Source organism: Callithrix jacchus, chromosome 2, assembly GCF_049354715.1.
Source record: "Callithrix jacchus isolate 240 chromosome 2, calJac240_pri, whole genome shotgun sequence".
NCBI classification, from domain to species: Eukaryota; Metazoa; Chordata; class Mammalia; order Primates; family Cebidae; genus Callithrix; species Callithrix jacchus.
The window spans coordinates 183,420,377-183,448,258 of NC_133503.1; the positions used below are offsets into that span (position 1 = coordinate 183,420,377).

General features: G+C 37.0%; 1 protein-coding gene across 4 annotated transcripts in view; it reads left to right on the forward strand.

Moving 5' to 3' along the window:
• Positions 1–27,882, forward strand: part of CDH12 (cadherin 12) — a 1,144,846-nt gene that overhangs the window by 1,032,935 nt on the left and 84,029 nt on the right. For all 4 annotated transcript variants that reach the window (XM_008992219.5, XM_002745103.7, XM_078365926.1 and 1 more), the window contains one exon: positions 7,476–7,643. In XM_008992219.5, coding sequence (XP_008990467.1) covers positions 7,476–7,643 — 168 coding nt within the window. The remainder of the gene's footprint in view (positions 1–7,475; positions 7,644–27,882) is intronic.

The window sequence follows — 27,882 nt, forward strand, 5'->3', positions numbered from 1 at the left end:
CATGGCAAGAGTTATAATCTACTCATTTATCAAAAATCCTAAATATGATACACTATTACTAACTACAGTCTTCATGGTGCACATTAGATCTTTTAACTTGTTTATCTTGTATTTTTGCTATTTGTATCCTTTGATCTACATCTCCCCATTTCTCTCCCCTACCCTGACTCTTATAATGTCTTTTATTCTTTACATATTTGACCCTTTTTTTTAGATTCCACAGGTAAATAAGATCACACAATATTTTTATTCATGTGCCTGGCTTATTTCACTTAAAACACTGTCTCTCAGGCCTATCCATGTTGTGGCAAAAGACAGGAGCTCCTTTTTTAGGTTGAATAGTATTCCATTGTACGTGTGCAACGCAGTTTCTTACTCCGTTTGTCCAGTGATGAACAACTACATTGCTTTCATATATTGACTACCGGGAATAATGTTGCAATAAATGTGAAATGCAGATATCTTTATGAGGTGATGATTTCATTTCCCTTGAGTACAGATTCAGAAAAGGGATTTCTGGGTCACATGAGTATGGAACATTCTTTTTCATTGAGACAGAGTCTCGCTCTCTCACCAGGCTTGAGCTGTCTTGGCACACTGCAATCTCCGCCTCCCAGGTTCAAGCCATTCTCCTTCCTCAGCCTCCCAAGTAGCTGGGATTACAGGCATGCAACACCACACCCAGACAACATTTGTATTTTTAGTAGAGGTGGGGTTTCGCCATATTGGCCAGGATGCTCTCCATCTCCTGACCTCGTGATCTGTCCACTTTGGCCTCCCAAAGTGCTGGGATTACAGGCGTGAAACACCACACCCATCCTGGAACACTTTTGATATTAATTCAGGATAAAATCTGGTAGAATGAGTGAGACACCTCAGTTGGTGCTGGTGAAAGAAATTATATCTTCCTCCTTTAACGGCAAAAGAAAAGAGTTTTTTTCCTTCATAATGGAGTCACTCTTTTAATAGTTTTTGCCAGAATGAATAAGTTGACAGGAAGCATTAAGGCAAGAATTGATTATGGAATAGCAAAGGCAAGGAAATCAATAGAGGCTAATAAATATGAGGAAAGAACACTGTGTCAAAGAAATAAACAACTCTTAAGATAAATCAGCACAAATTGTTACCTATTTTGTAATATTATAATTGTGTAATAAAATTCCATGCCCAGGAATTCACCGCAGGCAGTCATTTTCTTATATTCTGCATTGTCAGACTTCAGGAGGATTCTGGGTGAGTTCCATTTGCTTTATTTTAGAAATCATGAGATGAAAACATCAGCAAAAAGAGCCAAAAATGTTTGGGCTTGAAAGGAAAATATTCCAGAGGGATGTGATATATGCCTTTAGGAAGTTGTAGAGCTGTCAGGTAGAAGAAGAACAAGATGTATTCTGTGCAGCTTGAGAGGAAAAGAGCTATCAATGCATAGTGTGAGTTACAGAAAGAAAGAATTCTGGCTCCATATATACTCATAGGTATAAAAAAAGGCTGAGCAAGGTGGTTCAGGCCTGTAATCCCAGCACTTTGGGAGGCCGAGGTGGGTGGATCATGAGGTCAGGTGATTGAGACCACCCTGGCTAACATGGTGAAACCCCATTTCTAATAAATATACAAAAAGTTAGCTGGGTATAGTGGTACACGCCTATAATCCCAGCTATTCGGGAGGCTGAGGCAGGAGAATCGCTTGAACCCGGGAGGCTGAGGTTGCAGTGAGCCAAGATCGTGCCCCTGCACTCCAGCCTGGGTGACAGAGCGAGATCCTGTCTCAAAATAATAATAATAATAAAGTTAAGAATAATACCATAAATAAGAGTGATAACTCATTAGATTGTGAGTTTCATATTACTGGATGGGTTAAAGCAGATGATAAGTAATGAACTGGTGGTGTTAGATTTGATTATGTCATTTGTCACACATTTATCTATAACATGTGACCTGACTGGTGCTTTGCTATTGGGAGACTGAAATGAATCAAGTAGGTTGTCAGTTAGATTCCTATCTATTATGGGGAGCTCATCAGGTCCTCAGAAGTTTATATGTGGGTTTTCTAGTGTATAACTTTCTGATACATAATGCTACTATGGGACACCAGATATACACTGATTGAAGGGATGAAATCTTTTAGAGGAAAGAACTGGAGAAAGTGGCTCGTAAGTCCTACAGCAGAGTTAAGGCATGTTACAGTTAAGAAACTGGACAAAAAGTTTCTACATTTCTTACTGAAGGTAACCTGATAACTCTTTTTGTCTTTCACATACATTAGCAAAATATTTAAAAAATCATATGCCTAATCTATGCAATGATGAACACAACATTTGAATTAATATTATTCGAGAATGTACTAATATTTTTAAAAATCCATTTTAGATTTTAGGCCAATTTAAGACTAGAATGAAATGAAACTCAGTAACTTTTCATACCAACTAATGCCAAATCTGGTCTCTCAAAATTTTAATGTAACTGAGCTATGGAATTGGAAACAGAAACTTGTATTCTCACCGCTAAAGTTAAGTTTTGAGTACTATCATTACTCTTTTTATCCTTTAACTTATCAGCTATCTCTAACATACTTGTTTATTAAAATAGTAATTTTTAATGTTTCCTCCAAATCTTTATTAAAAACCGTTAACCATGACTTGGTCAACACCGGAGTCTGTGTTCGACTAGGAGAGATCTCTTTCATGGCTAATCAAAAAGTTTTTCATGATACAATAGTTATGATACCCCTAGGTGAATTCTTCTTTCACAAAATAAATAGCTATAGGTTAAAATAAACCATGAAATAGATTCTTCAGAGCATGGATAGGAGATGGGGAGAAAGTACAGGAAAAAAATGAAAAGAAAATCTATTTTTGGATTATGATTCACAGAGAGTAGAATAAAAAAGGAAAGAGAACAAAATAATAAAATTAAAGTGAACTAAAAAATTATGATACGTATAGGTGGAAAAGTAAAACAGCTGTTTTAAGAACAGGGAAACAGAAAAACAGACATACTCTTGAAGGGACGTCATTGTCTGGGGTAAACCCCAAGGTTCCTTGTTCCTTGCTGAGGAAATCAAGGATACAGACACGCAAAGAGTAAGGTCAAGAACTGAGGTATGGTGCCAGACGTGGTGGCTCACGCCTATAATCCCAGCACTTTGGGAGGCAGAGGCAGAGGGATCAGGAGGTCAGGAGATCAAGACCACCCTGGCTAACACAGTGAAACCCCATCACTACTAAAAATACAAAAAAAATTAGCCAGATGTGGTGGCATGGGCCTGTAGTCCTGGCTACTTGGGAGACTGAGGCAGGAGAGTCACTTGAACCTGGGAGGCTGGAGGCAGGGTTTGTGGTGAGCCGAGATTGCACCACACTCCAGCCTGAGCAACAGAGGGAGACTCAATCTCAAAAAAAAAAGGCAAAAGAAAGTGAGCAAAAGGCTCTCCTGCAGAGACGGGGTCCTGAATGGGTTTCCGCTGGGGGGGAATGCAACAGGTTTTATAGATAAGCTTGAGGAGGTGATGTCTGATTTACATAGGGCATGAAAGATTGGTCAGAACAGGCATATACTTTGCATAAGGCACAAAAATGGGTTATGGCTAGGTGTGCCATTTGCGGTGTGTAAAAATCTGGCCACCCCACCCTAATCTTTTATTAGGCAGATGGGTTCTACCTGGCCAGTGCCACCTTGTCTAGTTCTTTCCTGTACATATGGTGACAAAGAAAAGGGAAGACAGAGCCTTCATGTTGAACATGTGTGGCTCCCAGGTAGCCCTTTTTTATTGGTACAGCTGCTGGCATTCCCCCGAGCAAGCTTCCAGCTTAGCTATGTCTGCAGTTCAGTTTTTCAGGCTGCTCCTTCTTAGAAAGGAAATGATGTGGGGCCTGATTTTTATTAAAAGGGAAATTTTAACGAGGACTCTTTTACTGTCTGCCTAAATAATTTCTTTCCATCTCCTGTATCACTCTGAGCCAGACATTGACTAGATGCCAGAAATAAAGAAGAAAATAAAAAGACTTCTCTCTGTTCGAAAGTGGCTTTCAGTCTTGTAAAGAAAGGCAAACAGGCAACAAATCAACAAATGCAACAGAACAGTCTACATGCTATGATTGAGTCCTACGGAGGGAATGGTCATTTCTTCCTGAAGCTGTGCTGTGCGTAAGAAATGGCTTCACGAAGAAAAAAAAGGCTAAAGTGGAAGAAACCGGAAAGATGTCCACTAACTAGAAAGGCATTCATGAGAGAACTGGGAGAATGAGGACAAAAAGTTTGGAGAAGTTTCGGAGCTCTGTGGACCTGGAGAGACTGAAATAGGAGCCTGAGCACCTCAATATGTGCTCATCAAATGGCATCTTCTCAAACTCTTTTACCTCTAGGAGTGGATAACTAGAGAAAAGTCATTTCTTGTAGGGGTCTCAAATTTTTTACTCCATTTTTAAGGAATATGTCACGTAATAATTCTGTGAATAGCTTTATTCAAATGATCCCCACCACCTTGTCATTTCTTTGAATAAATGCCATCCTTTAAATATATTTGTTCATGTGAAATGGTATGATGGATCCTAGACTAGGATTCAGGTTATCCGTCCTGACATTACTGCTGTCATCCATACCTTAGATAACTCAGGATTGCCATTATTCATGCAGTTGCTATGCTCCTGAAAAGAAAATTTAAAGGCTTGTCTATCTATCTTTCTATCTATCAGTCAATCATCTATCTATCCCAGTAGTCTCAGGTAATAAGAATTAACTTATATTAAGGTACAACAGGACATCTGAAAAGAGTTTGGAATTATGGAAGATAGTCTTCAAAATTGTAGGAGCATTATGTCACCAAATAGATGCTAGCAGAAGGTCTATCACTATATCACCATCCACCTATCTGTTTCTATATCTATCTATCTATTATTCTGGACAGAGAAAGTTGTGGAATTGTATTTTTCTGGTTATTTGCTGACATATGTAAAAAGGTATCTACTGGGATCCAGTTAGATTAAAATATTATGTTGCAATTGAAAAGAAACAAAATAAGTATTATCAGACTTAAGAGTAGATATATATTTTTTCTGATGATTCATAAAAATTGTCAAGACCTTTTCCACCACACACACAGCCCTGCCCTCCTGTTCCACCCTGTGTCTGATGAGTGACTTTTCTGCTGCTTCTAGTCCTGTTAGTGTAATGCTACCCAACTGGAAGGTATGTGGAACTCAGATGGAGGAAAGATTGTATATGCAGTTTGAAAGTCAGTTTCTAGGGATGACCAGGATCTGCTTCCCCTGACCCAGCACCACTTCCATTTCAGAACCAGAGGAAACATAGTGTAGTATTTGTATAATTTTGAGGGGAGTTTATATCTGGGGACTAAGCCAAACTCCAAATTCAACATGAGAAGAGAATCTTTAAGCATTGCAGTTTATTTTAAAAGCCAGGGAAGGACATTTTCAGGAAGTTATTTTTTTTTCAAGACTACCTGTTGTTTATCAGTTTCTCAACAATGAAACAAAAATTGATTACATCATCATAGGAAAAGAAGAAGTTCGCATCTTAATGTTTTAATGTAACTGGGTCTCAGTATGTAGCATTTTATTTAGGTCAGCAAGTAACCAGGAAAAAGCACAACTCCACAACTCTGTCTCTCTGTCCAGATAAATACAAAGATAGATAGATGGATAGATATAAGAATAGATAGATAGATAGTGATAGATATAATTTTATATTAGAAATTTTTATGTTGGAAATTAAGTATATATATATATATATAATTTTCTTATTGAAAATAAATTGAGATAGACACAGTCAACAACAGGACAAGATGTAATGCATATGAATCAAACCCAGGGATCTATCTAGAATACATAAGCATTGCAAGTCAGGCAGAAGTCACATAACTTAAGGTATGTGGAACCAGAACACTCATAGGTAGAGATGAAGAATCTTAGTTAAGAGACTTGGAAATGAAGCATCAAGAGCCTGAGCTGAAGAAAGGACAAACACATTGAATTAAAAAAGTGTCAGTACCAATTCATAAATAAAATGGCAGCAGCATAAATGAAGATTGTCTTTTACTGCAATGATTTCCTGCAAAGAGTTAGAAAAAAATCTCAGATTGAAAATTTGAATCAGCATTTGCTAAGTAGAGAGTAGAAAGTTTAGATAAAACAGGGATATATGTTGGGTTTATGATTTGGATTTCATGTTTATTGATGGTTGATTTATTTTTGTTGATATTATACTTGTTATTCATATATGCTGTTTAAAGAAAGTAGCATATGTTTCTTAAGAAAAGAAACAACACCATTAAATCCAGTTGTGTTTAAAAGAAATGGTGTCCAATCTCTCCCTAAAACCATTGACTAAAGATTGGAATTTGGTATGAAATTTATTCATGAATTTATTTGAAAAGAATCCAGGAGGTTTTAGTTATTTTACTATGAATAAATAGAAATATAAACTGCTTTTACACTTGGACACCAGGACAGAAAATGAGGACAATATGTAAACATGCACATATACTGTAAACTTCACATTTAAAATTTGATTATGTATAGATTCATTCATTCAGCCAGTCATTCATTCAGTTAATTGGTTTGCATATACTTATTGTTTTCCTTGTAAATGTCAAGCACTGTCCTGAATTTTGAAGAAACTTGGTGAAATATCTGTTGCTAAAACAACAGGAATTCTGAAAGACAAAATATGTAACAAAGATATTGAATGCATTTTTAGAAAATAAATTAGTATAATTATCCTAGAAAGTAAACACAAAATGAAGAAGAAAGTAGTAGTAATTGAACATTGAATACTCATTTTTAGCACTTTGCATTTTTAGTATTTATACTTTTATCTCTATTTTATTTATTTATTTATTTTTAAGACAGAGTCTCACTCTGTCTCCCAAGTTGAAGTGCAATGGCACAATCTCAGCTCACTGAAAACTCCATCCCCCAGATTCAAGCAATTCTCCTGTCTCAGCCTCCCAAGTAGCTGGGACCACAGGCGCCCACCACCACATCCTGCTAATTTTTTGCAATTTTAGTAGAGACAGGGTTTCATCATATTGCCAGGCTGGTCTCAAACTCCTGACCTCAAGTGATCTACCTGCCTCGGCCTCCCAAAATGCTGGGATTAAAGGCAGGAGCCACCATGCCCGGCCTTATTTCTTCTTTTCAAAGACAAAATCACGCATATACATCATATCTAAGTTGGTTTACTCATGAAGGTAAGATGACTACCTCTTAGAGGCTTTTCTTTAACCAGATTTCTCATTGCTGCATGGCATTTTATTATGTAGCTACTATAATATTTTAAATTATGTCCTAACCATTGGACGTTTTGGATGTCTCACCTTGTAAAAGATATAATTTAGGCTATTATGTCTTTGTTAGTGATTCTAAGTAGAATCATGGTGCTGTTGTTGCAGACTATTTTATTTAAGAAAACACAATATTTGTGATATTTATTTTACATTATTATGTTCATCCCTTAAGGTGTTATTAGAACAGCTTTGCCAAACATGGACAGAGAAGTCAAAGAACAATACCAAGTACTCATCCAAGCCAAGGATATGGGAGGCCAGCTTGGAGGATTAGCCGGAACAACGATAGTCAACATCACCCTCACTGATGTCAATGACAATCCACCTCGGTTCCCCAAAAGTAGGTCACCTTTCCTGTTAAGTCTAAATGATTGCAGTTTTAAAAAAAAAATGTAATGCTGTCATTGAATGCTATGGGAATGAAAATTACTTTTCAGACACTTAGTCTTTAGGAAGCAGAAGCTAATGGATTACAAATTACACGTCTTCAGGATTGAACATTTAGATGAGACACATGCCTAGTGTTACTTTAGAAGAAAATAATGAGCCAATAGTTAAAGTATTGGTCTTATGCTATCAATTTTTATTAACATAAAATATTCAAAATGGGTTGGGATCTTACCCTAATATTTTATCAGCTGAGAAAGTAATATATGTGTGCCAAATCTAATGTCAATATGGAGCCTCATAGTTTTAACACATATGTGTTACACATATTAGATTCTATGTCATGTAATTAGCATTAGAATTTTGTACCTTCTTTTTAGTGATTATACGTGTCGAATCACTTCCAAATATTTTCATGTATCAGATGATGATACTGATGCTATTTACATTACTTTAGTTCTGACTAGTTATTTCATTTAAGGTTTGTAATAGATAAAAATTTCTCTAGTTTCTATGATAATAGAGTGATTCACTCCTGTGTCTTCTCTGTAACTGTGTGTTTCTTGTTGAAAATGAGTTCTCACCTGTGTTACATTTAGTTTTTTGTTGCAGTATTACATTTAACACCAATCACTACCTATTTTATTCTTGGTGCATTTTCAAGGATCATTTCAGGGTCCCTAGGACAGAACACAGAAGCTACATGTTTCTATTACTGGTTGTATAAGGATCTTAATTAAGTCACTAGTCAGTCACTGGCATAAACAGTTAAAAAACAACAGTTTTTCTCTTTCCACTGCAGGAGAGTTTACGAGTACATCTTTTAAATACATAACACTAAGGGTATTTAGCTAAATGAACATTTTATTTATCCCTTTGGCTATATATATGTTTTTCCATATTTTACAACTTTCTCATTTTTTTTTTTTTTTTTTGAGATGGAGTTTCACTCTTGTTACCCAGGCTGGAGTGCAATGGTGCGATCTCGGCTCACCGCAACCTCCGCCTCCTGGGTTCAGGCAATTCTCCTGCCTCAGCCTCCTGAGTAGCTGGGATTACAGGCACGCGCCACCATGCCCAGCTAATTTTTTTGTATTTTTAGTAGAGACGGGGTTTCACCATGTTGACCGGGATGGTCTCGATCTCATGACCTCGTGATCCACCCGCCTCGGCCTCCCAAAGTGCTGGGATTACAGGCTTGAGCCACTGTGCCCGGTCCTCATTTTTTCTTAAAATCATAAACCTGTATTTTATTGATGGGAATGTTTTAATTTAGTAACGGAAAGTCTGAAGGCCAAATGTTTTGTGTGGCAATTAGAAATAATTATATTTTAATGCATAAGTTAATTAACTTGACTCAGCCATCCCACTCCCAGTAAGTATTACACGTTTCAAAACATGTACATGTTAAAGATGAACAATTCATGTCAATTAAGATTATTAATTAAAGAAAAAAAGAAATAATTATGGTTTTGCATATACATTTATCTGACAAGAGGCTACTATATGATATGCTATGATTAATAACACAGAGAGACTTAAAGCAATACTTTTCCTTATTTTGTTATTAAGGAAAACAGAAAAAAAAGAGATTTAAAAAGAGAAATAAATAGTGCATTTGTTTCTCTAATATACGGTGTGACTAATATGATCCTAACTCTAAAAGCCCTAAATTTTTATTTTATTTAACTGCTCAAGTGTGTCAAGCTGTAATAGCTAGTTGAGGAGGACAGAATGGGAGACTGCTTGTACATAAAAAGTGGCATTGTGAACTTGGGTCCTGTTTTGGGTTTTGTGCCTATGAAATACATTCAATCTAGAGTGTAGTGGATATCTAATGTATTCTTAGGTAATGTCAATATCCTCACTCACATGAGTGATAGGAAGGATTCTCAGATCAGGCATACGAAATTATAGTAAGTGGAAGAAAGGAATCCTTGTGGGCATGGATGAAGACTGGTTTGCAGAAGTTGGAGCAGAGATTCAAACAGTCTGGGGCAAAGAGGCCTGATGACAGTGGTTCAGTGGCAAAGAAGCTAGAGTATGCTTAGAAAACTAACATGCCCTGCCTTACTCCCACTGAAATAGGATGGTCATTTGCACATTGTAACTAGTGAAAAGGGTATCTGAATACAGTAGTAGTCCTGCTTGACATTTATTCTAGGTTGAATGTACAGGTCTAAGGGAAAATCTGTGAGATCTACTTGAAAAGAATGTGGAAGATAAGGGCATTGGAACTTTTCTTTCTCAGACAAAGTCTTATGTGGAGCATAAGGGCATTGGAACTTTTTTTTCTGAGACAGAGTCGCTGGGTTCAAGTGATTCTCCTGCCTCAGCCTCCCGAGTAGCTGGGATTACTGGCACTTGCCACTACACCCAGCTAATTTTTGTATTTTTGGTAGAAAGAGAGTTTCACCATGTTGATCAGGCTGGTCTCAAACTCCTGACCTTAGGTGATCCACCCACCTCGCCCTCCCAAAGTGCCGGGATTATAGGCCTGAGCCACCACCGGGCCCAGCCGTTATTGAAACTCTAAAGCATTTACATATGCATCAAGAACTTTATCATCTCTATCTTGATTTCCTTATCCCTTCAATACTCTAAGATCACTATTTTCCACATATTACTGAAGACACTGAGGCCTATAAAGAATAATAAATTGCTGAAGATCAACAAAATTAACTGACTTAACAAAAAGTCTGAAGTTCAAATTCCTCCAAGTGGAACATCCTATTAAAATAAAACTTATTATTATCCTTTATCTTTCACTCTAAAATCTTAGAGCATCTGCAAAAAAATCATGGCATATGTTGTCACCAGTTATAAACAGAGAAATGAGAGGGCAGAAGAAATCTATCAAGGAGATCACTGTGATCAAATTATTTTCTTACTTGTATTATGTGAATGCTGGGACTATAGTCTGAAACTATAATAGATGGGGTATATTTTTGAACCATGAGAAAGAAGAGGTTTTCACATTTTGAATGAATAAAAAATTTATCTCCCTGAAACTTTACATGTTTTTGTGTTAAGACCTTTTTACTACACTGTCATTTTGAATTACATCTTTAGAGGAAAAGACAGAACAACACATTTACAAAGAGAAATCCAATTCTTTAAAAGGCAATGCTTTTTTTTGCAGAAATATTTCTCATGTGGCAGAATTAACCAGCAAGTGTGATATAGAATTACAAACTGAAATAATTATCCTTTTCAATGTGAAAGTCAATAAAATACATTCTGTACATACATAAGAGAATTTCTCACCTCTAGCTGTATGTGTTCATGACTGTTAAGCATTTATGCTAAAAAAACCGTTCTCCAGATAAACTTTATGAGATACACTTTTCATTGCTTAAACAGCACAAATTACTTTCTTAAAATTTGCTAATCATAAAGCATTTGGCTTTGTGTGTGTGACCTCATTAATCTGAGATGGAAAAAAAACCATGAATGGCATATACATTTGTATCATCATGTATAGTTTGCTATAAAACTATCTATTTATTTAAATAAATAATTGTTGAGATGTCACATACCAGATATCACTGCCAATTTGATATGGTGATGTGATGATAATATCGACTAATAAATCAATGTGTGTCATGCACCACACAGTGATTTGCATGTGTATTTCTGCTTAACTCTCATCACGACTGTACAGCATTTTCTCCCTTTTAGAAAGAAAAGAACAAGGCTGTATTAAGAATTGTTAGATAACTTGTCCAAGAACCCTAACTTTTTATCACTTTCCCTCTTTGATGGTAATTTGCCTTCGATGCCCCTGTTTTCCCCAAAAGGTTCTACAGATAACCGAGAAAATGGTCTTCAAATAAAGATAGTGATACTGTTTCAGAAATAGAACTAATACATGGAATACTAAAAGAGCTGTACCTGACGTTATATAAATACAAAATGGTTTCTTTACAAAATGTTTTCTATAGAGTTAAATAGCTTCCACCTGCTACAATCAAGGATATCTGTAAAGGATCTCCATCTGCTAAAACATGCTAGGGAAAAGTGCTGATGGCTTCCATTATGTGAATTTTAAATGACAAAACCATCTAACAAGCTGATGTAAATTATACATTATAAGATTAAATCAATTAAATGATGTTCTTAATTCACATTTGGCAAAATAGTCATACCTTTCCCACTTGTTACTTATTCTGTATAATAATTTTGTAAGATATATGAAAACAAATTAAGTAAAATAAAACACTGCATATACAACATTGGATGAAAAGAGACTTTTTCATTATAGAAATGTAAAGGAGTGCTTGTATGTTTTCTTTCTATTTCAATATAATAACAGATAAGAGAATTGTTTGTATGGTAAATTGATTTGAACATCAAAAATAGTACATCAGTAATTGTAAGAAATTTTCTTACTTGTAAATACAACAACATTTAACGTAATTCTCTGTTTTGATAAAATACCTACAAATGTGTATATATGGATGGTTTCTATAAGCTATATTAATTTTGATTATGTTACAAGTCAGTAATACAACATTTATACAATAATTACAGAATCAAACGTAGTTGTATTATATCACAGTTTGTTAACTTGTTAACACCTGAAAATATAAAAATTCTTATTATTCTGAAGTTAACATAACAAAATAAAATTGAAGCAGTAAAAGCATCAGCCAAAATGGTTACTGAACAATGAATAATATTTTGCCTTTGTTTACATAAGCTGTCAGGTCAAAACAACATATATACATGTATGTACGTGTATATATGTATATATTTACACATATATATGCATCTATATGTTTTTTCTTCTCCCGTTGATTTATGACATAGAAAGACTATAAGATGCCAAGGTTAGTTACCAAATTATTAAAGAAAACATCCTAATAACTATACATTCATTCACTTAAAATACTGATGTGTTTAAGTAAAATGTATTTTTTCTTTTCATCCTGTCATTAATTTTTTTTTGGCATATGATCTTGAAATCTACTATAGGCTTTTTTTTAAAGAAATGTTTTTTAGAATATATAACATATAAAGATTTTTGTAGAATCAACATGAATTCAGCCGCACCTTGATGTGGCCACATAGTCTATTTCTCTTTGTTTACCATTTGGCATTCTTAAACTTGAAAAATGGTAAGCTTCTGGACTTACATTTTCTTGAAAACCATATAATAAGTCATTTTTGCCTAAATAGCAAAAAGCTAATTGAATTTTGACAGCTACTAACATTTAGCAATATAAAACATATCTTTATATTTTGTAGGGGTGCTTAATGACTGACTTTATATCTGAGATTGCCTGCTAAAGTACAAGTGATCTCTGATGTAAATTCATTTTTGTATATACACGTATTTGTATTTATGTGTGTGTGTGTGTGTGTGTGTATGTGTGTATAGGTATATTCATATAATCTCAAAGTCATAAAATTGTATTCTAGGAGAAAATATTTCCTGTTATTTGAGTCCACAGAAGGCAATCTCCTACCCACAATGTGCTGCTGACTTTGTTATCATGATGAATAAATTATATGCCTGTCTCACCTCCCATATTTCCTGGAAAGTCTGGTTCAGAATCTGTTGCCTGCCTGCACAACAAGTGCAAACAACCGATAACATCCCCAGCATGCACATAAATGATTCCCAAAAAGGTGAAACAAAGGTGAATTGCTGCTCTTATCACTATCTCCAGTAGGCTCTCTTAAGTAAACGAAAGGAAAATAAAAAGATGGTAGCAAGAACTCTGAACGTATGGCTAATGTAATGGCTCATATGTGAAATCTACTACTATTAAATGAGGATAACTACTTCAGCTTATTCAAATAATTGAGTTTGAAAGGATAGTGTGAGCCAATTCGATCTGCAAGGTTAATGTGTAATTATCTAACATATAATTTAATAAAGAAATTTTGACTACAAAATGCATGGTAAGGTTTTCCTTAATTGAGAGCAGGTGGAGGTTTTAAATAGTAAAACAAAAAGTTTAAGATATGTTAATGTTTCAATTATACAAGTATATGTTTTTTTCTAAATTGTAGTACTGATGCTTGATTAGCATCAGTTTTAGCATACATTTTAGGTTTCACAGTTCTGTTTCTACCAATGTTTAGGTAATTTCAAACAGATAACTCTTTGCTAGCATTCTTTGATAACAAATTTGCCTAATCTATTGTTTTTAGGGCCATGCTTTTCTTTTAAATATCTCCAGTGTAGTAAGACAATGTAATTTTCAAAAGTAGCATTTGAGACATTTTCATATTTTAGCCTAGGTTATTTAGATACTGTGCATGACTATATTATGCTTTTGGTCAATACCTCCCAAAGATAAGAATAAGACAAAAATAGACAAATAGAACTTCTATGTTGTGGGTATTTACGTTTATGCATATATATGAGATATATATATTTTGTGAATTGTGTGTAAGTGTGTGTGTATCCTCTAACTTGGGTGGAAACATTTCAAAGGCATAAAAAATAAAACTGTAAACCTTAGCATTTAAAAATATTAAAAAGTCATGACCTTTTATTTAGGTACTACTTGAGTCTCATAATGATTACAGGCATGAATAATAGAAATGGAGTCATCACATTTGATGACACTATTCCTGCTCTTGAAAAATAAGCCAAGATACATGATAAAACCAGTTTTTTCTAAGTGGAATAAACACATCTAGTTTAACTACCAAATAGGTCTTTTGTCTGTGTCAACAAAAGTAAATAAAAATGACTGTGTGCTTAAGGTTAAAGCATGACCGTGAGAACCTAGAACCTCTCTGCAGTAGATCTTACAGTGGCTCTCAAATTATATTTGCCTGAAGAGTCCCTTGGGATTTAATATCCCCAGTGAGGGAAGTTCTATTTTAACTGACATAGTTTGGACCTAAGAAATCTAAACTTTAGATAAGTGTTGTGGTAGATTCTGATACAGATAGCCCACAGAACAAATCTGAAAATCACTGGTGTACTCTAACGAACCAGCAAGTACTGATTCCTTGAGAAGGCATTTCCATTATTCACTAAATAGAGAGAATAAGTTAATTGTGTACCTCATGAGAAAGTTTTTATTCAAGCAAAATTGTATTCTTACAGATACATTTGGGCAAAGACCAAATATAAAAATCTATACATTTTAAACTAACAAACACTCATATGTAGTGAAATATTTTGCTTTGAAGTCTTCCAAATAGCTTATCAATGTCAGATACAGATGCTTTGAGGCTCTCATTGGAACTGAGTGCAATTTAAATGCAAGCTCAGAGAAAAACTCTGTACTCCTGATTCTCCTATAAGGAGATCATGAGTTCCACTAAACTCTATATAGGCTAATGTAAGCATACAAAAAGAAAATTAACAAATTAAAAAAAAACTTCTCCTTGTTATTATTATTAATATTACATTTTCCTTTGCTAATGAGAGCATGAATCATTTTTAAGTGGTGCTGAATATTTTTGTTGACTTAGTTCCATTCACCATGTGCTAAAGTTTCACCATGTGCTAAAGAGATTGCAACATGACTGTTTCATGCTGCCATTAGCAGACTCTCAGAAGAACTGAGCATATGAGCTATAACATTTACAGGTCCCTTAGAAATCTGACCTTTAGTTTTAAATTATTTTCCTGAAAGATATTGAATAATGTTTAAAACTGAAGTGATATTAAAGATATTGTCCTGGGGAATTGATTCAAGATGGCGTGGTAAGACCAACTCAGGATTGCAGCTCTCAGTGAATGTGCAGAGGGTGAGTCAAAGCCGCATTTCCAGATAGATCTTTGTTGCCCACAGAACGGGGAAATTCCCAGATGTAGGAGAGACACGGGACGCCAGAGCAGCTGTTTTGGCCGGTGTGGCTGCTTCAGCCAGCGCCGCAGCGCAGCGACACTCCGCAACACCCCGCACAAAACACACTGGTCCGGGTGCCCTGTTAAACTGGCAATATGAGATTTGGGAGGGCAGATTAGCATATCCATCTGATTAAATGGGACTTGGACAGTGAGCCAGACCAGGAGATTCCAGGGAAGCAGCGTGTGAGCCAGCGCAGTGGGTTGCTGCATGGGAAATCACACAGATCTCGGTGTCCTAACAGCAGGCAACTGAAATACCTGGGAGAGAGCCAAACATTCAACTTAAAAAAAAAAGGCACTCTGAGGCAGAAAGCCAGGTGAGCAGGCTCGGTGGGTTTCACCCCCATAGGGACAAACAAAACAGCGATTCAAAATGCTCCAGGTGGAGAGTTTCACTGCGGACACAGCTGAACCCAGGATGGTGCAGCTTGGTGGGGGAGGGGCGTCCACCATCACCGAGGCAATCCACCCCTACTGAGGTACACTCCCATTGCTGATGCAGCCTGCCCTTGCTGAGGCAACCTGCCACAACAAAAAGACTCTGCCACAGGGCGGAGCCTGTGGCAGCAGGGTGGAGACTGTGGTTACAGGGCAGATCCCGTAGCAACAGGGCAGACCCCACGCCAGCAGAGCAGAGCCTCGGCAGGCAAATAGTGACTAGACTGTCTCCTACTGGGCAGGATAGCACAACGAACACTCATAAAGAAAGCCCTAACTCCCCGAGACAGAGCATCTGAGGAAAAAAAGGAATTTTATGAGTTCTGCTGCAGCAGACTTAAACATAGCAGCCTAACAGCCCTGAATGAACAATGGAGCTCACAACTCAGCACTTGAGCTCCTATAAAGTACAGACTGTCTCCTCAAGCAGCTCCCTGACCCCTGTATATCCAAAGAGTCACCTCAAAAAGGCCTAATCAGACTGACATTTGATGGACATCATTCTGGGACAAAGATAGCAGAAGAAGAAACTGGTAGCATCCCTCACTGTTCCACAGCTGCTACAGGTGTACCCCAGACAAGCAGGGCCTGGAGTGGATGTCAGCAGTCGTACAGCAGAGGGGCTAGACTGGCAGAAGGAAAACCAAGTAACAGAAATACTTCATCATCAACAATCTGGGCGTCCACTCAGAGACCCAATAGAAAAGTCAGCAACTACTCAGATGACAGGTGGATAAATCCACAAAGACGGGAAGAAACCAGCACAAAAAGGAGAAAAACACCTGAAACCAGAACACCTTGCCTCCTACAAGGGATCACAACTCCTCACCAGCAAGGGAACAAAGCTGGATGGAGAATGACTGTGATGAAATGACAGAATTAGAATTCAGAAGGTGGGTAATGAGAAACTTCTGTGAGCTAAAAGAACATGTTCTAAATCAATGCAAAGAAACTAAGAACCTTGAAAAAAGATTTGAAAAAAGATTTGAGGAAATGAGAACAAGAATGGATAACTTAGAGAGGAATATGAATGAATTGAAGGAGCTGAAAAACACAACACAAGAACTTCATGAAGCATGCACAAGTTTCAACAGCCGAATTGACCAAGCAGTAGAAAGAATATCAGAAATCGAAGACCAACTCAATGAAATAAAATGAGAAACCAAGATTAGAGAAAAAAATGCAAAAAGGAATGAACAAAGTCTCCAAGAAATGTGGGACTATGTGAAGAAAACTAACCTACGTTTGATGGGTGTACCAGAATGTGACGAAGAGAATGAATTCAAGCGTGAAAATACTCTTCAGGATATTATCCAGGAAGATTTCCCCAACGTAGCAAGGAAGGCCAACACTCAAATCCAGGAAATACAGAGAACACCACAAAGATACTCCACAAGAAGAGCAACCCCAAGACACATAATGATCAGATTCACCAGGATTGAAATGAAGGAGAAAATACTAAGGGCAGCCAGAGAGAAAGGTCGGGTCACCCACAAAGGGAAGCCCATCAGACTCACAGCAGATCTCTCGGCAGAAACTCTACAAACCAGAAGAGAGCAGGGGCCAATATTCAACATCCTTAAAGAAAATAACTTTCAACCCAGAATTTCATATCCAGCCAAACTGAGCTTCAGAAGTGAAGGAAAAATAAAATCCTTTGTGAACAAGCAAATACTCAGAGATTTTGTCACCACCAGGCCTGCTTTACAAGAGCTCCTGAAAGAAGCACAACCCATAGAAAGAAACAACTAGTACCAGCCATTCCAAAAACACACTAAATGCTAAAAAGCATCAACAAAATGAAGAATCTACATCAACTAAAGGGCAAAACAGCCAGTTAGCATCAAAATGGCAGTATCAAATTCACACGTAACAATATTAACCCTAAATGTAAATGAGCTAAATGCACCAATCAAAAGACACAGACTGGCAAATTGAATAAAAAACCAAAACCCATCAGTGTGCTGTATACAGAAAACCCATCTCACATGCAAGGATACACAAAGGTTCAAAATAAAGGGATGGAGGAAGATTTACCAAGCAAATGGAGAGCAAAAAAAAAAAAAAAAAAAAAAGCAAGAGTTGCAATTTTCATCTCTGATAAAATAGACTTTAAAACAACAAAGATCAAAAGAGACAAAGAAGGTCAGTACATGATGGTAAAAGGATCGATACAACAAGAAGAGCTAATGATCCTAAATGTATATGGACCCAATACAGGAGCACCCACATATATAAGGCAAGTTCTTAATGACTTACAAAGAGACTTAGACTCCCACACAATAAGAGTGGGGGACTTCAACACTCCACTGCCAATATTAGACAGATCAACCAGACAGAAAATTAACAAGGATATCCAGGGCTTGAACTCAGAACTGGAACAAGCAAACCTGATAGAAATTTACAGAACTCTCCACCCCAAATCCACAGAATATACATTCTTCTCAGCACCACATCACACCTACTCTAAAATTGACCACATAATTGGAAGTAAAGCACTCCTCAGCAAATGCAAAACAACGGAAATCATAACAGTTTCTCAGACCATAGTGCAATCAAGTTAGAACTCAGAATTCAGAAACTAACTCAGAATCGCACAGCTTCATGGAACTGAACAACTGGCTCTTGAATGTTGACTGGATAAACAATGAAATGAAGGCAGAAATAAAGGAGTTCTTCAAAACCAACGAGAATGAAGACACAACATACCAGAATCTCTGGGACACATTTAAAGCAGTCTCTAGAGGAAAATATACAGCAATAAGTGCCCATATGAGAAGAGTGGAGAGATCCAAAATTGACATCCTATCATCAAAATTGAAAGAGCTAGAGGAGCAAGATCAAAAACACTCAAAACCGAGCAGAAGACAAGAAATAACTAAGATCAGAGCTGAACTGAAGGAGATAGAGACACGAAAAACCCTTCAAAAAATCAATAAATCCAAGAGCTGGTTTTTTGAAAAGATCAACAAAATAGACAGACCACTAGCCAGATTGATTAAAAAGAAAAGAGAGAACAACGAAATAGATGCAATAAAAAACGATAAAGGGGAAATCACCACAGATTCCACAGAAATTCAAACCATCGTCAGAGAATATTACAAACAACTCTATGCCTATAAACTAGTAAACCTGGAAGAAATAGATAAATTCCTGGACACCTGTGTCCTCCCAAGCCTAAACCAGGAGGAAGCCAAAACTATGAATAGACCAGTAACAAGGTCTGAAGTCGAGGCAGCAATTAAGAGCCTACCATACAATAAAATCCCAGGTCCAGATGGGTTCACAGCTGAATTCTACCAGACACACAAAGAGGAGCTGGTACCATTACTTCTGAAACTATTCCAAATAATCCAAAAAGAGGGAATCCTTCCCAAATCAATTTATGAGAGCAACATCACCCTAATACCAAAACCCGGCAGAGACCCAACAAGTAAAGAAAACTTCAGGCCAATATTCATGATGAACATAGATGCAAAAATCTTCAATAAAATACTGGCAAGCCGATTGCAACAACCCATCAAAAAGCTTATCCATCATGATCAAGTAGAATTTATCGCGGGGATGCAAGGCTGGTTCAACATACACAAGTCTGTAAATGTAATTCACCATATAAACAGAACCAAAAACAAAAACCACATGATTATCTCAATTGACACACAGAAGGCATTTGACAAAATTCAACAGCCCTTTATGCTAAAAACCCTCAATAAACTCGGTATTGATGGAACGTATCTCAAAGTAATAAAAGCTATTTACGACAAACCAACAGCCAATATCATACTGAATGGGCAAAAACTGGAAGCATTCCCTTTGAAATCTGGCACTAGACAAGGATGCTCTCTTTCACCACTCCTATTCAATATAGTACTGGAAGTTCTAGCCAGAGCAATCAGGCAAGAAAAAGAAATAAAGGGCATTCAAATAGGAAAGGTGGAAGCCAAATTGTCTCTATTTGCAGACGACATGATAGTATACCTAGAACACCCCATCGCCTCAGCCCAAAAACTCCTGAAACTGATAAGCAACTTCAGCAAAGTCTCAGGATATGAAATCAATGTGCAAAAAGCACAAGCATTCCTATACACCAATAACAGACTTAAAGAGAGCCAAAATCAAGAACAAACTGCCATTCACAATTGCTACAAAACAATAAAATACCTAGGAATACAACTCACAAGGAACGTAAGGGACCTCCTCAAGAAAAACTACAAACCACTGCTCAACGAAATAAGAGAGGACACAAACAGATGGAGAAACATTCCATGTTCATGGTTAGGAAGAATCGATATTGTGAAAATGGCTATACTGCCCAAAGTAATTTACAGAATCAACACTATCCCCGTCAAGCTACCATTAACTTTCTTCACAGAACTGGAAAAACCACAATGAACTTCATATGGAACCAAAAGAGAGCCTGTATAGCCAAGTCAGTTCTAAGCAAAAAGAACACAGTGGGGGGGCATCACACTACCAGATTTCAAACTATACTACAAGGCTACAGTAATCAAAAGAGCATGGTACTGGTACCAAAACAGAAATATAGACCAATGGAACAAAACAGAGGCATCAGAGGCAACACAACATATCTACGACCATACAATCTTTGACAAACCTGACAAAAACAAGCAATGGGGAAAGGATTCCCTATTTAATAAATGGTGTTGGGAAAACTGGCCATGTGCAGAAAGCAGAAACTGGACCCCTTCCTGACACCTTACACTAAAATCAACTCCAGATGGATTAAAGACTTACACATAAGACCTGGCACCATAAAAACCCTAGAAGAAAATTTAGACAAAACCATTCAGGACACAGGAGTAGGCAAGGACTTCATGAACAAAACACCAAAAGCATTGGCAACAAAAGCCAAAATAGACAAATGAGACCTAATCAAACTCCACAGCTTCTGCATGGCAAAAGAAACAGTCACTAGAGTGAATCGGCAACCAACAGAATGGGAAAAAATTTTTGCAGTTTGCCCATCTGACAAAGGGCTGATACCAAGAATTTACAAAGACCTCAAACAGATTTACAGGAAAAAAACAAACAAGCCCATTCAAAAATGGGCAAAGGATATGAACAGACACTTTACAAAAGAAGACATACATGAGGCCAACAAACATATGAGAAAATGCTCATCATCACTGGTCATTAGAAAGATGCAAATCAAAACCACATTGAGATACCATCTCACGCCAGTTAGGATGGCGATCATTAAAAAATCTGGAGACAACAGATGCTGGAGAGGATGTGGAGAAATAGGAACACTTTTACACTGTTGGTGGGAGTGTAAATTAGTTCAACCATTGTGGAAGACAGTGTGGCAATTCATCAAGGCATTAGAAATAGAAATTCCATTTGACCCAGCAATCCCATTACTGGGTATATATCCAAAGGACTATAAATTATTCTACTATAAGGACACATGCACACGAATGTTCATTACAGCACTGTGTACAATAGCAAAGATCTGGAACCAACCCAAATGCCCATCAATGATAGACTGGATTGGGAAAATGTGGCACATATACACCATGGAATATTATGCAACAATCAAAAATGATGAGTTTGTGTCGTTTGTAGGGACATGGATGAAGCTGGAGAATATCATTCTCAGCAAACTGACACAAGAACAGAAAATGAAATACTGCATATTCTCACTCATAGGCGGATGATGAACAATGAGAGTACATGGACACAGGGAAGGGAGTACTACACACTGGGGTCTATTGGGGGAAATAGCGGAGGGACAGTGGTGGCGGGGAGCTGGGGAGGGATAGCATGGGGAGAAATGCCAAATGTACGTGAAGGGGAGGAAGGCAGCAAAACACACTGCCATGTGTGTACCTATGCAACTGTCTTGCATGTTCTGCCCATGTACCCCAAAACCTAAAATGCAATTTAAAAAAAAGATATTGTCCCTAATCTTACCAATGTTATAAAAAAAAATGTTAAAGGCCATGGGTCCATTCAATATTTACAATATTTTTTAATGTTAATCTGTCTGCTTTCCAGCTCGCTTTAAGTGACTTTTTTAGAAATTAAAATATTTACCTTAAAAATCTCCCTATTTGCTTGGAAGCGGTGGGTCATGCCTGTAATCCCAGTGTTTTGGGAGGGTAAGGCGGACAGATCAACTGAGATCAGGAGTTTGAAACCAGCCTGGCCAACATGGCAAAATCTTGTCCCTACTAAAAGTACAAAAATTAACTGGGCGTGGTGATGCATTCCTTTAATTCCAGCTACTCAGGAGGCTGAGGCAGGAGAATCACTCAAGCCCAGGAGGTGGAGGCTGCTGTGAGCCAAGATCTCATCATTGCACTTCACACTCTAGCCTGGGCAACAGAGAAAGACTCCATATCAAAAACAAATAAACATAAACTCCCTATTTTTACACTAGCTTTTGAAGAAAAGCAATTAAAATTTTTATCTTCTTTATGCAATGCAAAATAAAAATGATAGTTTATCTTTTATACTGTAATAAAACTTGCAATGAATGAAACATTATTCATTGAATGATATATTCTATTGTGTCTGGCTTTTGTTGACAAAATATATTTCTTATGTACCAAGTCTTTTGTTTCCATGGTTTTTAGTATTGTTCAGATTCCTGGTAACTTTCATAAAAAACTGCGTTAGCAGTTTCATTTCCTGGTCTATATTTCTAAGACCAATAATAATGAAATATTAAATATGAAATAGAGAAATGTAAACGTGAAATAAATGGTGACTTTAGGATGTTTTCACATCTGTGATTAAGGATTGCCACTGCTGTCAGAAATCTATGTATTAAAGGATGTAGGTGGTGTAGTTGTTTTTAATGTTCTCCTCATAACTTCATTCTTCTATGTGGGTTTTCTTATTCACAAGACTTAAATAGAGTTATGTCTTTTTAAATCTAAGTATATCCACTCTCTGGACCCCATTGATCACTTCTGTGTTTATGTCTGTTAGAAATGTTTCTTTGGAACTGGTATGGTTACTGAAAGAATTAGTTGTGGCTAAAAGAAGGCAAAATATACGTGAGAAGAGATCATTATCAAATTTCGTTTTTTAAAAACTACTCTCCTAGTGTGTCAGAAGAAAACTAGTGAGAAGTCAAACTTCTGAGTAAATAAATATCCACAGCCAACTTAAAATTTCCAATGTTTCTGGCTAGGCTCCTGACCAATATGGTGAAACCCTGTCTTTCCTAAAAATACAAAATTAGCTGGGTGTAGTGGCATGTGGCTGTAATCCCAGCTACTCAGGAGACTGAGACAGAAGAATTGCTTGAACCTGGGAGGTGGACGTTGCAGTGCACTAAGATCCCTCCACTATACCACAGCCTGGATGATAGAGACTCCATCTCAAGAAAAAAATATACAGTATTTTTCAAGAGCTTATTTTGTAAGGTGTTAAATTTATTTATAATTTATGGAAAAACTTTTAGTGTTACTTGTGGCATATTTTTGTAAAGTTAGCAGGCAATATCACTGAGAATTTTCCATTTACCATATACTGTTAAATGGATCAGAAATTATATGAAGACAATATAAACAAAGGTTTAAATATTCAATGGAGGTTTTAAAAGACTATTAAATGTACTTCATGAAATAAACGATGAAAATTTATTGATACACTTGAAATGTTGTAAATTCTTACCAAAATCTCCATCATGTTTATGCTTATATAACAATAGTGGTTATATAAATCACTTACATTAAAAATACAGATTTTGGAGAATCAGAAACCCCAATTATTCTGAAAATCATTAATATAAGTTGATTTTGTTTCATAGTCGATTTGGAATTGGGTTACTTGGAATTTCCAGTGCATTTACTTTAAAAAATAGTGTACAATGCACAATTAGTTTTGCAGATACTCATTTATTAAATGTAATAAATAGTAGAACTATAGGATTAAATGTAATAATTTGTACTCTAATGCTGGGAGTTTGTAAGAAGAAAGGAAGAATTGGAAGCAGAAAGAAATGTAATGTTTTCCTTTCTTTCTTGGTTGCAGTAGCAAGATCATTTTATGTTTAGTGCCCCATCCCCTTCCAGAACCTTGTCCCATCTCCTAATGCTCTCTGGATGTTTTCATGAATTTTTCTCTCCAATCACTGGAAAGGAAAATTTTCCATGAGTGTGCCCAATCCACTCAATCCTCAGTTAATTGAAATTTGTATCAATCAGTCTAGCTGAAATTAAGAATTTTGAATTATCTGCATTTTAAAAGATCTTATGGATCAAACAAATATTGTATCTATTTGGTTGACCTTCCCTGTTGAATAAACATAGCCTGAAAGAATGGTCTTGACCATGTTTGCAAAGTAGAACAGGAGGGAATTTAATAAATCCAGGTCTAAACTCAGAACAACTAAACCAGAATCTCTTTGGATGGTCTTTGGGCTAAAGCATTTAAAAAAATGTTTAACTTTCCAGATGATACCAAGATGTAACCAAGTTTGAGAGTCACTTATCCAGATCTTTTCTGAGAATTCCCACAAAGGAATCTGTCAAGGAGAGAGCTATGAGATGGGAGAAATCTATGATAGCAGAGTGCCAGAAAAACACAATTGTAAAGTCTCAGAAGAGATGTGCTTCAGAAAAGAGGAAATAGGCAAGAGTGTTGAACACTGCTAAAAAGATTGCCACTGGATTTTAGTTAGAAACTTTACTACATAGTGATGGGTTCAGTCACCAGGGTAAGGCTGCCTGTGGAACAGTTGTTAAGTAGGCATGGGTAACAGTGATTGTCTTGGAAAAGTTCTGTTGGAAAGGGGAAAAAATGAAGGGAGTAACTACAGTCAGATTTGGGACAAGGAAAGGTTTTTGTTAAGATGCTCAAATATCCGCAGTTTGTGTCTCATTAGGAATATCTCAGTTGAGCAGAGAGTATTGCGTGCAGAGAAAACAGGCTCTCGAAAAATAGTACAATGTGTACAAATGGCTGGAGTTTAAGAAGAAAAAGTGGAGATGAAGGACACTTCATTTGAAAGAATGCTTACAGCTGTAACAAGAGGTTAATTTTGAAGTTTGCACTGTAAAGCTAACATACAATGAAGTTGCACTGTAAAGCTATATAGCAGAGTATGGTCTCAGATCAAAATTCAGAATTTACAATGGAAATGTTCAGGATGCTTTTATGACTTTTGTAGCCTTCAGTCACAGTGAGGTATTTTGTTAGTCTTTATTTTTTTAATAGAGTCTCAGTCTGTTGCCAAGGCTGGAGGGCAGTGGTGTGATCTCAGCTCATTGCAGCATCTGCCTCCCCGGCTCAGCCTCACGAGTACCTGGGATTACATGTGTCTGCCACCATGTCCAGTTAATTTTTGTATTTTTAGTAGAGACAGCATTTTACAATGTTGTCCAGGCTGGTCTCGAACTTGTGACCTCAAGTGATCTACCCAATTCTGCCTCCCAAAAGTGCTAGGATTACTGACTTGAGCCAACTTGCCCGGCAGATATTTTGTTAGTCTTTTAAAGCATGTTTTGTAGAGTGTGGGGTAGAGGGAAAATTTTGTACGGAGAATTTCTTTGGAGAAAGCCATACGTAGTCTCTACCTACTAAGAGTGAGTGGTGGGATTGTCCTTCCTTCTCCCCTCAAGTTTGGTGAATGGAGCCTTCCATTCAACTAAGACCAATAATACTCTAATATATTTTCCCAGAAAATGGGGATAATTCATGGACCAATGCCTGCCTCATGCTGAGGAAAGTTAAAATGTCCTGAAAACGGCAGAGAAAGGAAGAGAGAACAAGGCTGAGTTTGGGAAAGTAATTGCATGACAACAAAAAGAATAGTAAGAAATGACTGAGCAGAAGGGATAACCAACCCAACATTACGTTAGGTCATGCCAACGAGATTCTCCTCGAAGTGAGAATCCACGTGTGGAGTGGGCCTCCTGAAACCTGGAGGCTGAGGTCATGTTCCATCAAAGCAGAGGCAATGCCATTGGTGTGGGGGCTGCTGCAAGAGAAACTTGCAAGAGCTGCCCCAGAGTGCACTGTGCAGCTCCAGAGGAGCAAAAACCACGTCTTCAAGTAAGAACAGTCAATCTCCTAGCTTTGCAGTCTCCAGTGGTAAGGTGAAAACATCCCGGGAAAAGGAGATGGTGAAGAAAAATTTGGACAGAGAAAGCCTGCTAAGCCATCCAGATCCCAACCCAATGTCCCATCGGCTACTGGCTGTAATTGGCTTGGAGGTGGGTGGGGTGGCCATTGGGAGAAGTCTTAATTTTGCATAAGAATTGATGTACTACTTAATATAATTTATTGTGAATGACTAACTTCCAAATCTAGATTTTTAGAATTAAAGTGAACATAGGACTATTATTTAATAGTGAGAAGACACATCATTTACTCATCGTTTTCATTGAAGAAAAGACAAAGCTTACCCTCACAGAAGAAAGTCTAAAAGAACAGTGGGAGACAAATAAAATAAAAGTTTGTATTATATCTTACACGTTATGATTGTTCAAACTAAGACTCACACTGATGCGGGATCCTCTGGAGGTCTCGGAAGCTGAGAAATTTCCTATACAACATCATTTTATTTTTTTCTGTGAACTACAAGGCAAGGTCACCAACTGAGAAAGGAAGTAGTCATGTGAGTAATTAAGCAGATATTTGTGAAGAGTAGATCAGTTAAAAATAGAAGACACAGAGTATTGCTATTCACTTAGGGTGGCTGACAAAATATTAAAGATATGAATTATTAGGAAAGATACAGATTGTAATCTCAAACCTTTTGGAAGGCTGAAAGGTTTTATTCAGGCAGGTTGGAGGCAGCTGCCTCCTTAACATTAGCATAGGAAAGAGGTAGAGACTGATAAAAGGCCATACCCCACATCCATTTGTCTCCACTCTGTTTATTCATGTTTATTTTGTGCTGGGTGGCCCTCTCCAGGGGGAGATCAAAGGGGAATTACCTGTTAATAGCATTTACTCTGGGTCCCGGAACCTGAAACTTTTACCAGTCTAAAACTATTCTCTTAACCATGTTAATTATCCACAAGTGTGTTAAATTAGAACCTCTGTTGTAAAATCTCTATGTAATAAAAGTGTGGCTGGACAGAGGGTCTTTGTGGATTTGTTGCATTTCACCCTCTGAAAGCAGCCAACAGCCATGCCTAGCCCACTTGTGTCCCTGTAATGGTGTGAGAGTGCATTCATTCATCCGTTGTCGAGTCAGGGTCTGCAGGTTAGACTTTCCCAGACGGTGACTGACGTCTCAACAGAGAATGGTAGTCAGTTACTTTTGCAAATCTGTGTGCTTTTTAAGCAATTTTGAAGGTGCATTCAAGGTTAATGATCATCATGCGTCGTAATATCTAGTGCTTCTCTTTGACTTTCTTCAGTGAACCATCCTTCCTCCTTCAGAAGAAGATAATTATCATCATCAAGGGTCAGAGTTTGCCAAATTGCAGCAACAAAAGGACATTGGCAAGCTATATAGGCTATAGGTTATATACTAAAGGTGCTGACTTTAGAGTTGATAGGTCCCAGTGGGAGTAATTGAACAAATAAACTGGCAAGACAGGAAATTATGATTGTATCACCTTTGTCATATGGTTACTTCTGTGTGGTTACTTTTATTAGCTGACCTCACAAACCTCAGCATTATGTTGTATCAGCTCAAATTCTTAGTGTTAACTTTGAGTAGAATTGCGTAACTTTCCTTTAGAGCATTGGTGTTTCTCCACTATTTTACTTTGTTTGTTTGATTGTTTAATTAACTTTATCTCCCACTAGACCATAAATGCCATAAAGAAAAACACTATCTTTTTGCTTGTGTGTTTTTCATTGTCATTCCATGAAGGAGGCCACTAAAAATTGTAGTTGAATCAAGTATCAAGTATCTGAGATACTGGAAAATTCAGCAATTAATCTACTATGCAATGATAATATTTGTAAGACAAGTTAATATCTAGCCCTAAATTTT